Below are 14,609 nucleotides of genomic sequence, written 5' to 3'. Positions count from 1 at the left end.
CAGCAAGGAAGGAAGAGTATCCTTTTCCCCAACACAGAAGCTTATTCTAAAATGTTATTGATTAGATCCTGCCATATTTAAAAAAAAAAAAAGTTTTGAACAGATCCTCTGAGTGAGAATTTCATTTTTCCCAATTTCAGATAGCACAGGGCATCAGTTACCCACTGACTTAAAGGTGGTGGGTTGGGATTTTTCCAGTTGAGCAAGATAAGTCTATGTGCAAGCAGTGAGGTAAAGGCAATTTATTTGTCTTTCTCCACTTTAAGCCCATATGGGAATATACCATGGCTGTTAATGGGTTAGGAGTGATTGTGACACCAAGGCTATCTAGTAGGCATTCAAAGATTTTTGACCAAAATTGTTAGTTTGGTGCATTCCCAAAACATGTGGCCCAGTGAGGCTGGAGCTAGATTGCAACATTCACAGGTTGAATCTTGACCTGGAAACATTTTGGATCGTTTTAATCAAAATAAATGTGCTTGGCAGAGATTTTAAGTTAAATATTAGAGTGTGTTGCACATATGGAGCTAGAGTGTATTCTGTGCATGGCTGCCTTCCACTCCTTTTCTGAAATGTTAAGTGAAAGATCATTTCTATGCTGTCCCATGGATTCTTTGAAAAGAAGGGACTTTAAAATGTTTTTATAAATTGTGGAGCTGCTCTCTGAGTGTTCAAGACTGATCAATATTTCTTCTGGAACTGAAAGCACTGGAAGGTGAGGAAAATTGGTTCAGTTTGGCAAAGTTTCTAGCTTGAAAGAAGTGGAAAAAATGGTGTTGATCAGAATTTAAATTTGAAGCTTAACTGCACATAGGATGAAAAAACATTATTAATGTATAAGTCTCCAAATGGTTTAATCCTAGATATTTTCTAAGCATTAAATACCATGTATGTTTGAAAGGGTGGAAAAGAGTAGCTGTCACGTAGAGGTGTGACAGATGAGAGCTTCTCTTGTCTTATTAACCTAAAAGAATTCTAGAGAAATCAAACCAGTTCTATTTCAATTTTGTAAAATTTGTTTACATCAACAAAGAAGCTTCACTTTCTTAATAAAAAGATTAAGCAAAACTGATTTCACATCACATATAAATATAAAAGTATCAATACACATAAGTGAGAAATCAAGTGACATTTTCTAAATTCAGTATACTACTGTAAATCAAAATTATGTTTACACTGGTACTATTAAAAACACTGCACGGGTACAATTTTTTAACCATTATTCTGCAATGTCATTACCCAGATTAAATATTAACTAAACCATGTAACATAAAAACATGCACTTGTGCACATTAGGGTCATAGGGAGCTGTTGCCTGTCCTGACAGAACTGAATGCAAAGTAGTAACCATCCCCAGACTAGCTACTGGTTCATCAAAGGGCGCACGCACGCATGCACTCACTCAGTTGTCAATTAAGCTATCATGCCCTAGGAAATATAAAATGTATAGTATATAATTAAATAGGATCCCATTTTAAAAATGTGTATTAATTGGGAAATACAAAATACTTTTATGTTTAAAAGATGTCCAAGATATCTTCAATTACTGACCTTTCAAGCAATTAATGGTTTCTGCTGATTAAAAAAAGGGAAGTCTATAAATATAAGAATAAGTGGCAGCATATTTGATAATAACCCATCTGACAACCTCTACTTCTACTATGTAGAATTTTATGTGCTAGTAAAACTGCCTTTAGAGCAGTACAGCAACTTAAAGTAAAATAAGTAAAAGAAAATTATACAGGATAATGCAGTAATCAGCACTGCTGTCTTATGGATCTTTTGTGGTAGATCTGAATTCCATGTCTAGTTGCTGTCTGTAAAGAGTTTGCAATTTCTCCTAATTGCTACGGGTGTGTCCTACCAGGTACTTTAGCTTGCCTTTCACATCCAAAAAACTGCAGGTCAGGTTATCCGTTTTACATTGCTCATGTGTTGGGGGCATGTGTGATTGGGGCCAGTAATGGACTGGTTCCCAATTTTGGGCTGGTTCCTGGACAGTGAACAATGCTGCCATGATATTCTTTATACTATGACTCACAGTTGGACTAATCTGGTTTGAGAATGTAATGTGACTACTTTAAAGCATACTATTTATGTATAAATATGCAAAGTGTAAGTTTTATATGTTGCTCAATACCTGTTAAGGGTTTTTATTTTTGTAATAAATGTGTTTTCATTGTGGTAATACACTGCATAGACAGCTAGAAGTTAAAAGATAAATAGCTAGAATTGGACTTATTAATAGCTATTTTGGCTTTAAATAAATACTTTACCTAACAAGATTTTAAAACTGTAAAAGCAGGGTACCTCAAAATCACTTTTGAGAAACTCATGAAGAATTGTTTCATAAATAGCAGGTCTTAGTCGAAGATCTCCTCTTGGCAAATACTGGCTAATAGCCTAAAAACAACAAAATGTAGCATTTAGTTTGGCTTGCAATTGGAACACTGAAGCATATTCACGTGTATGTTATAAATAAGAAAATGTAAAACATGTTCTGCATTAGAATGAACTTATTTTGAGTGAAACATATGATAGCTTAAGTATATCAAGGTTGTGAAATTCCACTGTTTTAATTTGGTCAGGTAGGACATTCTGCCCTCACAAATAATAGTTCTTTAGCTATAAAATGTGATATAAAATTTTCTGTTTGTTTAATCACATAGACAATGGTGCTGGTTACATGCTTGGTGAAACTGAACTGATGGTGCAGGAGGAAATACATAACTGTGAACTATGAAGTACATCAATTACTAGATATGTGGACTTCAAGCTTTTAGGATTATGCTGAAAGCAAAAACTACCTACTGTGCTTTTATAAGTTCTGGGTATGGCTATATGAGTATTGCCTCATTTTATCTATTACTGGTACATGACAGTTGGTGTATGAATCTTAAAAAATACACACATACTTTAAGTTGTCCTATTGTTTTGAATCTATAAACTTCATTTTCCCAGAGTTCCATATTTTTCCCAAGGACTTTTTGGCATTTCCTACAAACAAAAATATATAAAGAATGTAAATACATGACCAGGATTATATATCCACATTAACAGAATATGATGAACAATTCATCATTCTGAAAATACTCTCTTCCTTCACTGAACACCCAGTGCTAGTTGAACACAACACTGCAGCTAAATGCTTTATCTCTATGTGCTAGCTATAATATCTGAAGTATTTCAGGTTCTAAATTGTTGAAAAATTGACAAAAATTGATGGTGAGTTGTTAATAGCCAACATTTTTGTTTCACCATTGTACTATAGACACCATTCTTTCAACCTCCAAAAATATTTGAGCATGCATGAGTAAAAAAAAATCTTTGCACTATAGACAGAGTTGTTACACCATTACAGGTTAACATATATACACCAAAGTTTTACAACTACAAGAGAACTACATGGCTACATATTTTCAGAATTAATAACTGTACGGCATATGTTGCCATTAGGAGATGTAATTTCCAAATACATTATTTATTATCATTCATAAGGTGGTGACAGACAGCTGCACAATGTATAGTGCTGCCACCTCAAGGATCCAGTGTCTTGGGAAACAGCATCATAGCTGATGGATCCTCACAATCCTGAATTAGATTGAATGGGATCAGGAATATTAGGTTATTTGTCTTTCAATTATGAAAATAAAAAATAATTCTTTTATTGGGTAGTAAATTTGTGAATAGTAAGGCAAAACTAAAGCTTCTTAGTTAAAAAAGTTAGAATTTTAACAGACGTAGGCCTGCATAAAATTCCAAGGATAAACAAACTTAAGACAAATAAAATTAGTACAAGATGCAAAACGTATCTACTAGGCACTCAAAATGTTGAGACGATTTACCTAACCTATTTTAGAAAATCACAGTAGTGTTTTCGTGAAGAAAAAATAAATAAATAAACAATAAAAAACCACGCCCACTCACGCACAAAGACTTAAAGGACAAGTTTGGTATTTTTAAGTAAAGTTATTTCTTCATAAACATGGTATATTTGCAAAGTTTTGTTCTAAAGGTAAGAGCTTTCTACATATTTAAAAAAAAAAATAGTGCTGGGCAGCGATTAAAATTTTTAATCGCACAATTGTCTGTGATTAATCACGATTAATCGCAGACAATAACAACAATCACATTATGCTGTACAAAATTCAATAATGAACTCAAAAGTAGTGAATTTGGTTTGCAAACACTTTAAACAAATAAGGTGCTTTTTAACAGCAGTAACCCGTTTACATAGTAGCAGTTAAAATATTTCTTGTAAATCTCAACTTAAACATTAATGTAATCAAATCAGATATAAAATCAAAGTTATTTGCCACTGCCAGGGCATTGACATTTTATCTAGTTTGTTATAGAAAAACAAGTTACCCTCAGAGTCCAGAGCCACTATCATAACATTATAACAGGCACCTTCTGAGCAATAGCAAATTAAAATTTCTAAATCTATTTTCTTTCTTATCTGAAGAGATACCAGCAGAAACATTTTCTTTTATCAGGGAACAGCATAAACAGTCTATGTTCAGTAGCAACTCTTTGAGGGCTAATATTTTTTCCAAAAAACTTAGTTTTCTGAAAAGCACACAAAGCAATGGTTTCACATATACTGTACATCAACATAAAATGTCTGTTTGCACAGTGGGCTGGCTGCCTGGCTGTCCTGAGGCTTTCAAAATAATAATAATAATAATAGTAATAATAATAAAACTGTGTTAATGCGCAATAAAATAATTGTCAGTGTTAATTAATTAATATATTAACGCAATAATAACTCGTTAACTTGCCCAGCCCTAAAAAAAGTACTGCTCTGGTGCCTTACAATGGAGGGTATAGGACACGAAGAGGACCTTAAAAACTTAACAAATACATCAATTTTTAAGCCAAGAGTTAAGTATTGATATTGTTACAGTTAGCAGAAGTAGGGGTAAACTTTAGGGAATACAGTATATTGCTCCTTCCACTTATTTGCAACAGTATGTAAATGAAACATAACTTGACAGCAGGACATTTGTATAGCATATCTTCCTAATATACTACATCCCCATAAATAATGTAAATTAACATTTAATCAATTCTTCATATTTTTGATTGATTGGAGTTTTAAAATTTTTGTCTACACTTCAACATTACAGTGGTGAGCTGATATTAGCATCAAATCTTTTTGTGAACTATGCACACACATGGTTGCAATTGGTTGCAATTAATTTAGTGGTGTTTGGTAAGATATACAGGTAAAATTCCGTTAGAACGAACTGCCAGGGACCTAAAAAATATTTTGTTGTAATGAAAATTTAGTTGTAATGAGATTCTGTATTTGTTGCTATAGTGCTTTCTTTAACTTGTGTCCAGGTGTTTACAATCATTTCAATAGCTTCTTTCGCGTTAATTTTAACCTTCTCCTGTCTACAAGTTATGCTGACAAGAATTTTTCTCAGCATTTCCTTGCAATAATACAATTTCAGGGTGCGAATGATGCCCAAACCCAATGGCTAAAACACTGCTGTGCAATTGGGTGGGAGGAATTCAATGCAAACATTATCTAAATGCGGAAGCAAGTTGTGGAGAGCACAATTATCAATCAGAAGCCAAATCATCCTTTTCTTCTTCTTCATATTGTGAGGTTTCTGAACTATTTTGGGATTATCTCCAACCAACGGGAAGGTCACACTGAAGTGCATCCCGAAGTGCGATTGTCACGACTGTGTAGAGATCGTTTGTCCGTTGCCGGGGCAGGGAAACCGCAGGCTAACAGCACTGCAGTGAAGAGCCACAGAAGTGAATCCTAAAAGATCATGGCCGCGCTATAAGATCCTGTCTTACACCCTGAAACACGAGGCTAAGTCTCAGTACTTTAGCAAACCAGCTTTATTCAGCTTGAAACAAGAACAGCACGGTTATTTATTGTAGTGGGATCTGCCACTCTCCTATAAACAGACACAACAGTCAGACAGGGGTGTGACCAGGTTAGTGGCCAAGTAATACTGTTCCCTGCATTTACAATGTTTCTGGCATCACCCATCAAGATCTTTTCTGTTTGCTTCAGTGAAGAGCCGCAGCAGAGCTGTGAGCCTGCTGTTTCCTCGGCAATGGACAAACAGTCTCCCAGAGACGCGGTGATCGCACTTTGGGACGCTCTTCAGCGTGTTGACCAGCTGGAGGAGGTCCTAAGAGAGTTTAGAAACCTCACATTTTCTTGAATGAGTGCCGCATTAATAGGAATGCTTCTTGAACGAGCATCACTGAAGCACATAAAAACTGCTTTTTCGGCGTCTTCAAATGCAGCAGTTCGCATACATTTGCAACCTGAGATTTTCCTTCTTTTTTTGCCCAGTCTTTCAAGAAAGTTGACAGTGTTGATGGCGAAATTCTCAATTTAATTGAGAGCTGAAAAAATGTATTTTTTTTTATAATATGAACTACTTATCGTTTTTTCGTGTCTGCCATTCAATAGGAGGGTGACAATGAGTTAAATTACAATGAATGTTTTTGAAATGTTGACGAGCAATAAGCAAAAGGTATCATTGAAAACCACCAAAGACAAAAACAGCAAAAAAAAAAAAAACAGTACAAGGAAAGAATTTTTTTTTATTTTTTACAATGTTTCTGTTTGGGGATCGTTGTGCAAATGTGCACAACTGAGCTGCAATCACAGAACTAACTGCTCTATGGATGATTCATTCATGCATTTCAAGGTCACTTCATTGTAATGAAAGTATCTGCTGAATGTACTTCGTAGTAAAGAGATTTCTATGGACTCATGGCATATGTGGAAACTGTTGGGACCATAAAAATACATTGTTGTAATGAAAATTTCGTTGTAATGGAATTTTACCTGTATTTCAAATGGTGTGTTTGTGGACTGGCAACACATTTGAGTTGTAATAATAGATAAGTATAACCTGCTAATGTTATACTTATCAGTTACTGTAAACAAGATACTCTTATTCTTGTAACCTTTTACTGAGTTTTGTTGATGAACATTCAATGCATGCCTGCGCTGCTTACTAACTTTCTCTACACATGCTATGGATATGTGTTAAAGTTACTAACAGATTATACAGCCACACTTGAAAACTTGAAAATCACTGGAAATGCTAACAGCTAATATCATGTTCTAATATCTTGTATATCTTGTATGTTCCAAAGTCTTGCCAGATGTTTTTAAAAAGCAGTATAATGATGAAACAGTGACTTTTTTTCCCATTTACAGTTTTGTTAGATTATCTGTAAAATTAATATTTACTCAGAATTGTGAAATTGACTTTAGGAGGTCTTAAAGTTTTGAGGTGGAAGGCAAGGAAAATTGCTCTGTAAGGGTTATTCTACAGCAATAACAGCTGTCTCATTCCATGGGGCTCCATGCACTCTCATCTGCCTCGTTCACTGCCTGCCTGCACATTCATGCTGCCAGTTCCACCTTAAACCTTTCATTTGGTGTCAGAGGTAAACATCATCTGTGTTCAATTTTGTCAACTACATAAGCCAATTCCAATCACTGTGTCGAGGCACATTAGTGTGCGGTGAGAGATCAACAAGTGTACCTTGGAAAATTATCCAATTTCACTTAATTGGTCTTTAAATTATCATTTATTTACTGCAAATAATTTGTCTTCGTTTGTCTATGTGACAGTGACAGGCAGAACAATTAAATACTCTTCCACTAGGTGGCAGCAGATGGCTAATTAATCTGTGTATCTACCTGTTGCCATTCAAACAATAGAATTAGAGATGCTTCGGCTGTGACAGCAGTGGTAGCAATGGATAAATATCTGAAAAGAAAAAGTACACAATCTGAACTGGGTCCTGGAGAAAATTATGACCCAGATGAAGGCCCTAGTATGAGTAGTAGTCATAGGAAAGCAAAAAAGGTGAGCTCAAGACAATACAATGAAAGTTATCTTTTCTTTGGATTTACTTTTACTGGGAAACCAACCGAGCCTATTCTGTTATGCTAAGTATGTCGGGAAAAGCTGTCTAACAATGCCATGGTTCCTAGCAAACGTAAATGCCATTTCCAAACAAATTACCCATCACTTCAAAACAAGAACACTTGCAGACATTGAAAGGATCGTTTTGGAAAAGTTGCACATTAGTGGAAAATTTGCATTGCAACTCGATGAATCTACAGGTATTAGTGGACATGCACAACTTTTGGCAAATGTGCGCTTTGTAGACGGAGACACCATCAGAGATAACTTCCTGTTTTGCAAGGAACTGCCAGAAAGAACAACAGGAAAGGAAATTTTTCAAGTTGTATCTAAGTACCTTGATCAAGGAGGGCTTAAGTGGGAAAACCGCATAAGTGTTTGCACTGATGGAGCAGCCACCATGTTTGGGCGCACCAAAGGATTTGTAAGCGGAGTGAAAGAGCAACATCCAGATGTTATTGTGACTCATTGTTTTCTGCTCCGTGAGGCACTCATTGCCAAGCCATTACTAGCAGACCTAGCTCCAGTATTGAATGATGTTGTGCGCATGATAAACTTTGTGAAGACAAGACCTGTAAAAAGTCGCATGTTTGCATCACTGTGTGAGGAAATGGGAGCGGACCATAAAGTTCTATTGCTGCATACGGAGGTCCAGTGGTTGTCCAAAGTTTTAGCCCGTGTGTATGAGCTGCAGGAGGAACTAAAAGTGTTTTTGACAATTGAGAGGTGTGATGACGCTAAGTTGCTTTCAAGTGATGAGTGGTGTGCAAGACTGGCATATTTGGTGGATATATTTCAACATTTGAATGACCTGAACACACAGATGCAAGGCTGAAATGAAAACCTACTCACAAGTACAGATAAAATAAATGGATTTCGTTCAAAGGTGCAGCTCTCAACAACATGTGGAAAGTGCCAACCTTGACATGTTCCCACACATCCAGAAATGGCAAGGTATCAACATTGCTGCACTGTGTGAGATAATAGGCAAGCATCTGAAAACTCTTGAACAGAAGTTGTCATTTTATTTCCCTTTAGTTTCCACCGATTGCCTTGACTGGGTTAGGAACCCATATAGCTCAACTGCAGTTGGAAAGGACATGACTTTGCAGGAGCAGGAGGAAATAACTGTACTGAGAGAAAATCGTGGTTTAAAGCTGAGCTTTGCTGATCTGCCTTTGGACAGTTTTTGGCTGACTGCTGCCAAGGAGTTCCCCATTCTGGCAAGCAGAGCTATTTCAACCCTGCTCCCATTTTCCACAACCTATCTATGTGAGCTTGGCTTTTCAAGCACGACTGCCATAAAAACTAAAAAAAAGAGAGAGACTCAGAGCTGTTGAAGAAGATTTTCGTGTGCTTCTGTCTTCAATTCCTGCGTGTATATCAGCGTTGTGTTCAACTACACAGGCCCAGGTTTCACACTGAGTAAGTAAATTGAAACTAGAAGATCATTATACTTCATTACATATACTTTTGTGACATTTTTGTTTGGTGATGCACCATGGGATTTTTCTAATGTAAAATATGTGCCGTGGCTCATAAAAGCCTCATACCAATGTAAACAGGTTTTACCAGCACAGAAACACCTCCGAAATGCTTGTATGTAAAATGCAATGTAAATGTATGTCCATGCTCTGCCCCAGAATAAACTTTGCTATGCACTTGCACAAGGAGAACAAGGCAGATAAGATAAAAATACCATTTATTTCACACTTTTCTTTTGTGAAAATTTCACTGCAAATTCAATTTTGCACAAATCATTACACTGATCACTACACAGCACTAAGGGAAATAACTACAGTATTTCTCTCTTTCTTTACATTTAAAGCGGAAAAAGACTTATAGTTAACATGTGAGTTTTGAAGGTAGATATCCTCCCTGATTAAATGAAAGTAACATTTCCATGGAAGATTGGAAATTACAAATACAGTACAACTGAAAAAGAAGTACTTAACTGAATGACATACATTAAAATCACAAACATCTAATAATGTTAATAATATATGCTTAACTTTCATATTATTCCTATTGATTGCCTGTTCAAATGAAAAGGAACATAGCTTCCTGTAATACTATGTTTTGAAATGACCGTCAACATAAGGCAAGTCACTAGGAAATGTTTTACTCATGTACATTTGTGTATAGCCTGTTCAAGAGTAAGCAGCTGCAGTGACCTATTATTATTATTATTTGACTGACTTCATTATCATCCAAGGCAACTTCTAAAATTTGAGATACAACTGATTACATTCCATTTGTTTCTCCAGTTGGAACACAGGCAGGTGAAGTGACTTCCTCATGGACACACAGTGTCAGTAGCCTGATTTCATCCTTCAACATACATAGTACTTCTGATACATCCAATTAACTAATGGCACTATAGCTGAGAAACTCTGTCTTATGTTATTTCTCATAGCGAAGAAGGGTAACACAGCTGGAACAACACGTAACATATATATAAAATATTTATTTTAAAAAGTGAAATGCAACTGAGTGCAGTGATCTGAAAGACCTTGGTTTACATCCAACACTAAAACAATCAACAAACTTATAACATTTTGCTTGCAGCTAATGAAATGCATCAATATGTACTGTAGCTTCAAAAAACCTCACTATCATATGTAGTGTGGCATTGGGAAAATATCATCTCAACATAAATCTAGAATTTTCCCTAAAATGTCAAAAATATTTAATAGTCAAACATTTGTACAATCATTATTTCTTCATCCTGTGATGTGTACTCTTCAAAGTCCTAATGATTTTTTGTCTAATGATACTTTATCAACATCTAGTGGATTTTTATGGAACTGCAGATATTTGGGTTATACAGTACTTGGTTTTGGAACAAATATGACCACCCCTTTTAAAAAGCAAATCACAGAATTCAGCAAAAATATTTTCTTTATTTAAAAAAGAGAGTAAAGATTACACAAAGTTCTCTTTTTAAATAAACAGTTTGGTTGTTTCAATTGATCCCAATTAAAAGAGAATGATTTGTTTATGTAATTTTAATTATGAACAGAAAATATATGTGTACAATATTATCCTGCAGATTCTTGAAACTGAAACACTGCATGAAAAAATGGAAACACTGAGAATAAACACTGTCTGTCATTCTTAAACGTATGTTGTTTTCTCATATGTCAAATATGTATTAATTTCAAATAAACAATTTTATTTAATTTCATTTGGAAAGTAATATTAAATGTTCAGGATGCTTTTCCTGGGCTGCTGGATAGCAGATCAAGTGCACTGGAGGTGAAGATAAGCAAACACTACAATATGTATTTCAGACACACAGTTTGAATATGCAGTTCGTAAAAAATCAAATGCTCAATAAAATTAGTATCTAAACTAATGTACATTGTGCACAGCTTACTGGAAGCACTGGTTATGTAGATGGAAACTGTGCATATACCCACTATATGATACTAGTGGTAGCTGTAAACTAGATATGCCGATGCCTATAAACTACATAACCTGATGGACGCAAGTTCTTTGAAAGTACTAATAGTGATTTTGTTTGAAAACAATCTGAACACACCTGAAGAAACAAAAACAAACTGCGGAATTAAAGGTCTTTGCTTCATGCCATTTAAAAGGTTTAAAGATTCTGTGGGAAAGGTTCTTATAAATGTAGATGGCAGACCATCACCAATTACAGGTATTCCTCACTTTACGACGATTTGCTTAATGACCACTCGCACTTACGACCAATCGAGTTTCGACCTGCAATTCGGGGAATCCCCTTTCTCAGCTTGAGCGTCGGTCAGTGGCGAATGGTGACATATGCACTGAGCGTACTATGGGCTTGCTATGCGTCTTTTCAGTTTCATTCCTACAAGCAGTCACTGTGTAACCTCGTTTTATTTTTTTACATATTTGTAACCCCAAAATAGTACAGATGTTGACGAAAAGAAAAAGGATGGCATCATCTGGAGAAATTAAAAAACGAAGGAAAGCTATCGACCTTGAAATGAAAATAAAAATCATACAAGACTACGAAGCTGGTAAAAATAGCATGTGACTTGAAATTGGCACAATCGACAATTTCAACGATTTTAAAGGATAAAGTTAGAGTGAAAGAGGAGGTGAAATCATCGGCAGGATTTAAAGCCATAATAACTAGGAAGCAAAAAGGTCTTATTAAAGAGATGGAGAAATTATTGGCGATCTGGTTTGACAACCAGATGCAAAATAATATGCCGATAAGCCTTTTAATAATTCAAGCTAAGGCACGCAGTATCTTTGAGACTTTAAAGGCACATGAAGGTGAAAAATCGACAGAGTTATTTACAGCAAGCCATGGATGTTTTCAATGGTTTAGGCGGAGATTCAACCTGCATAATTGAAGAATCAGTGGTGAGGCGGCAAGCGCAGATGTAGAAGCAGCAGAAAAATTTGTTGACGAATTGGATGGAATAATTAAAAAAGGCAGCTACTGCCCAAAACAGATATTCAATGTGGATGAAACCGGGCTTTGGTGGAAAAAAATGCCTGAAAGGTCCTATATGCACAAAGAAGCTAAGGCAATGCCCGGTTTCAAAGCTTTTAAAGACAGGATCACGTTGTTATTGGGAGGGAATGCCGCTGGGTTCAAGTTAAAGCCTTTCCCGATCTATCGCTCCAAAAACCCACATGCATTAAAGAACGTTAGTGAAAACAGTCTGCCCGTTTACTATCGTGGAAATAAAAAGGCATGGATGACGCAACCTTTATTTTAAGATTGGTTTTTGAACTGCTTCATACCCTCAGTCCAGCATTATTGTTTGGAAATGGGAGTTCCTTTTAAAATTATTCTCCTGCTTGATAATGCTCCAGGCCATCCCCAGCATCTTGATGATCTACACCCAGACATAAAGGTAGTGTATCTTCCTAAAAACACAACTGCTGTCCTACAGCCAATGGATCAGGGCGCTATAGCTATGTTCAAAGCGTTTTATTTGCGCACAACTTTTTCCCAAGCTGTAGCAGCAACAGAAAATGATGTAGTAACCCTTTGTGATTTTTGGAAATCGTACAGTATTTTAGAATGCATTAAAAACATTAAATCAGCTTGGGACGAAATGACAGATAAGTGTATGCAAGGCATACGGAAAAAATGCATAAAAAGTTTCGATCCTATATTCCCTGCGCAAGCTCCTCGCTTATCGACCAACTCGCTTAACAACGTAGTCGTAGGAACAGAACTCGGTTGTAAAGTGAGGAGTACCTGTACATATAACATAAAACAAAACATCCTTCCAGAAAGTAGGGTTTTATCCATAGTTCCATATGAGACCCAAGACAGAGCTGAAAGAAGTGAAATGGCACAAACTTTTCACGTACAGTTTATGCATATTGTGTGAAATGTGCAGTTCACCTTTGAAAAAAATACAAAATTGATTTCATACTTTTAACAATGCAAAATCTGTTATATCAAAAACAACACAATATAGATATTTTTCTAAAATATTTTCTTGGGTCATGCGTTACAAGGTTAAATGTCAGCAGACAACTGAGAAAAAAGGTTAAATTAATTATTTCCCTACAACTGTGCAAGCAAAAAACACAATACACAAAGTAAATCATGACAGAGAAACTATCTTGGACAAAAAGTATAATATACTGCACCATACAGTGGGTATGCACAAGTTAAACAACCACTACTTTTCCCAAATTACTGAAGCATGTATCCACTCATGGAGGTGGACAGAGCCTATGATTGCTACATTGAGAGCAAAGTAAAAACAATCCCTGGATAGAACATCATTTTAACAAAGAACACATTTGTCCACGTAGAGGGGCTAATTTATAGTCTCCAAATAAACCTAACACACAATAAAATTTAAATACCTGGAGAAAACCTATTCAAACATAGGGAAAATGTTTAGATTATACAAAAAGAAATTCTGTTAAAAATGACATTAAATCAGGTATTGTAAAATCTGGATACTAGTTGAGTGAATCTTTTCATTTTTGTCAGTTTTATTAACACTGTAAAAGATTTAAGAATTTTTAAATTAATAAAGATTCATGAAGAAACTGCTGTACCTTGCTGCTGCTTCATATTCTCCTTTTTCCACCAAATGATTAATGTAGCTAATACCAATTCTCTAACAGGGCACAAAAAAAAACATTTTTCTTTAAAAAATCACAAATGCAATATTTAACAACATAAAGAATAATGCAGTTGGAGAAAGTACATATTTATTAACTGAAATATTAAAATGTATACCTGTACTTCATGACGTTTTATGTTTTTATGACTAATCTCTGCTGCCATTAATGCTTCCTATAAAGAAAAAAAAATGCAAGTTAGAATCAATCAGTTGCTTTATAGTCTCCTAATTTTCAGTAAGTGGTGATATACAATAATAAACTAAATTGACTGCACTGTGTAAAAATTCACAATATCTGTTTTTTACTGCATTACAATCTGCAGTCTTAATACGTTTAACAGTAATTGCATTGAAACCACAAAAAAACATAAAATGAAATCTTCTTCAATCTCTAGTTCAAGCTCATGGGGGCAGAAGCACATCTCAGTAGTAATAGGTACAAAATAGGACAGACCAGGACTGGGTGCCAGTCATAGGGTCCATTCTTGTGTACACCCATACACACAGTCACAGGGGGACAATTTCGATCATTAATTAACCTAACCTGCTGATCTTTAAGGATGAAGACGAAAAGCGAAGTACC

General features: G+C 35.5%; 1 protein-coding gene across 1 annotated transcript in view; it reads right to left on the bottom strand.

The window, feature by feature from the left end:
• The window catches only part of vps41 (VPS41 subunit of HOPS complex), a 145,355-nt gene that overhangs the window by 32,605 nt on the left and 98,141 nt on the right, over positions 1-14,609 (bottom strand). The window contains exons 14-17 of the mRNA XM_039753407.1: positions 14,143-14,199; positions 13,959-14,020; positions 2,916-2,997; positions 2,311-2,403 (exon numbers count right to left, since the gene is read on the bottom strand). Coding sequence (XP_039609341.1) covers positions 2,311-2,403; positions 2,916-2,997; positions 13,959-14,020; positions 14,143-14,199 — 294 coding nt within the window. The remainder of the gene's footprint in view (positions 1-2,310; positions 2,404-2,915; positions 2,998-13,958; positions 14,021-14,142; positions 14,200-14,609) is intronic.

This window comes from Polypterus senegalus, chromosome 5 (assembly GCF_016835505.1).
Source record: "Polypterus senegalus isolate Bchr_013 chromosome 5, ASM1683550v1, whole genome shotgun sequence".
Lineage (NCBI taxonomy): Eukaryota > Metazoa > Chordata > Cladistia > Polypteriformes > Polypteridae > Polypterus > Polypterus senegalus.
Note: the sequence above shows the minus strand (reverse complement) of the source record. Positions and strands in the feature narration are given on the sequence as shown.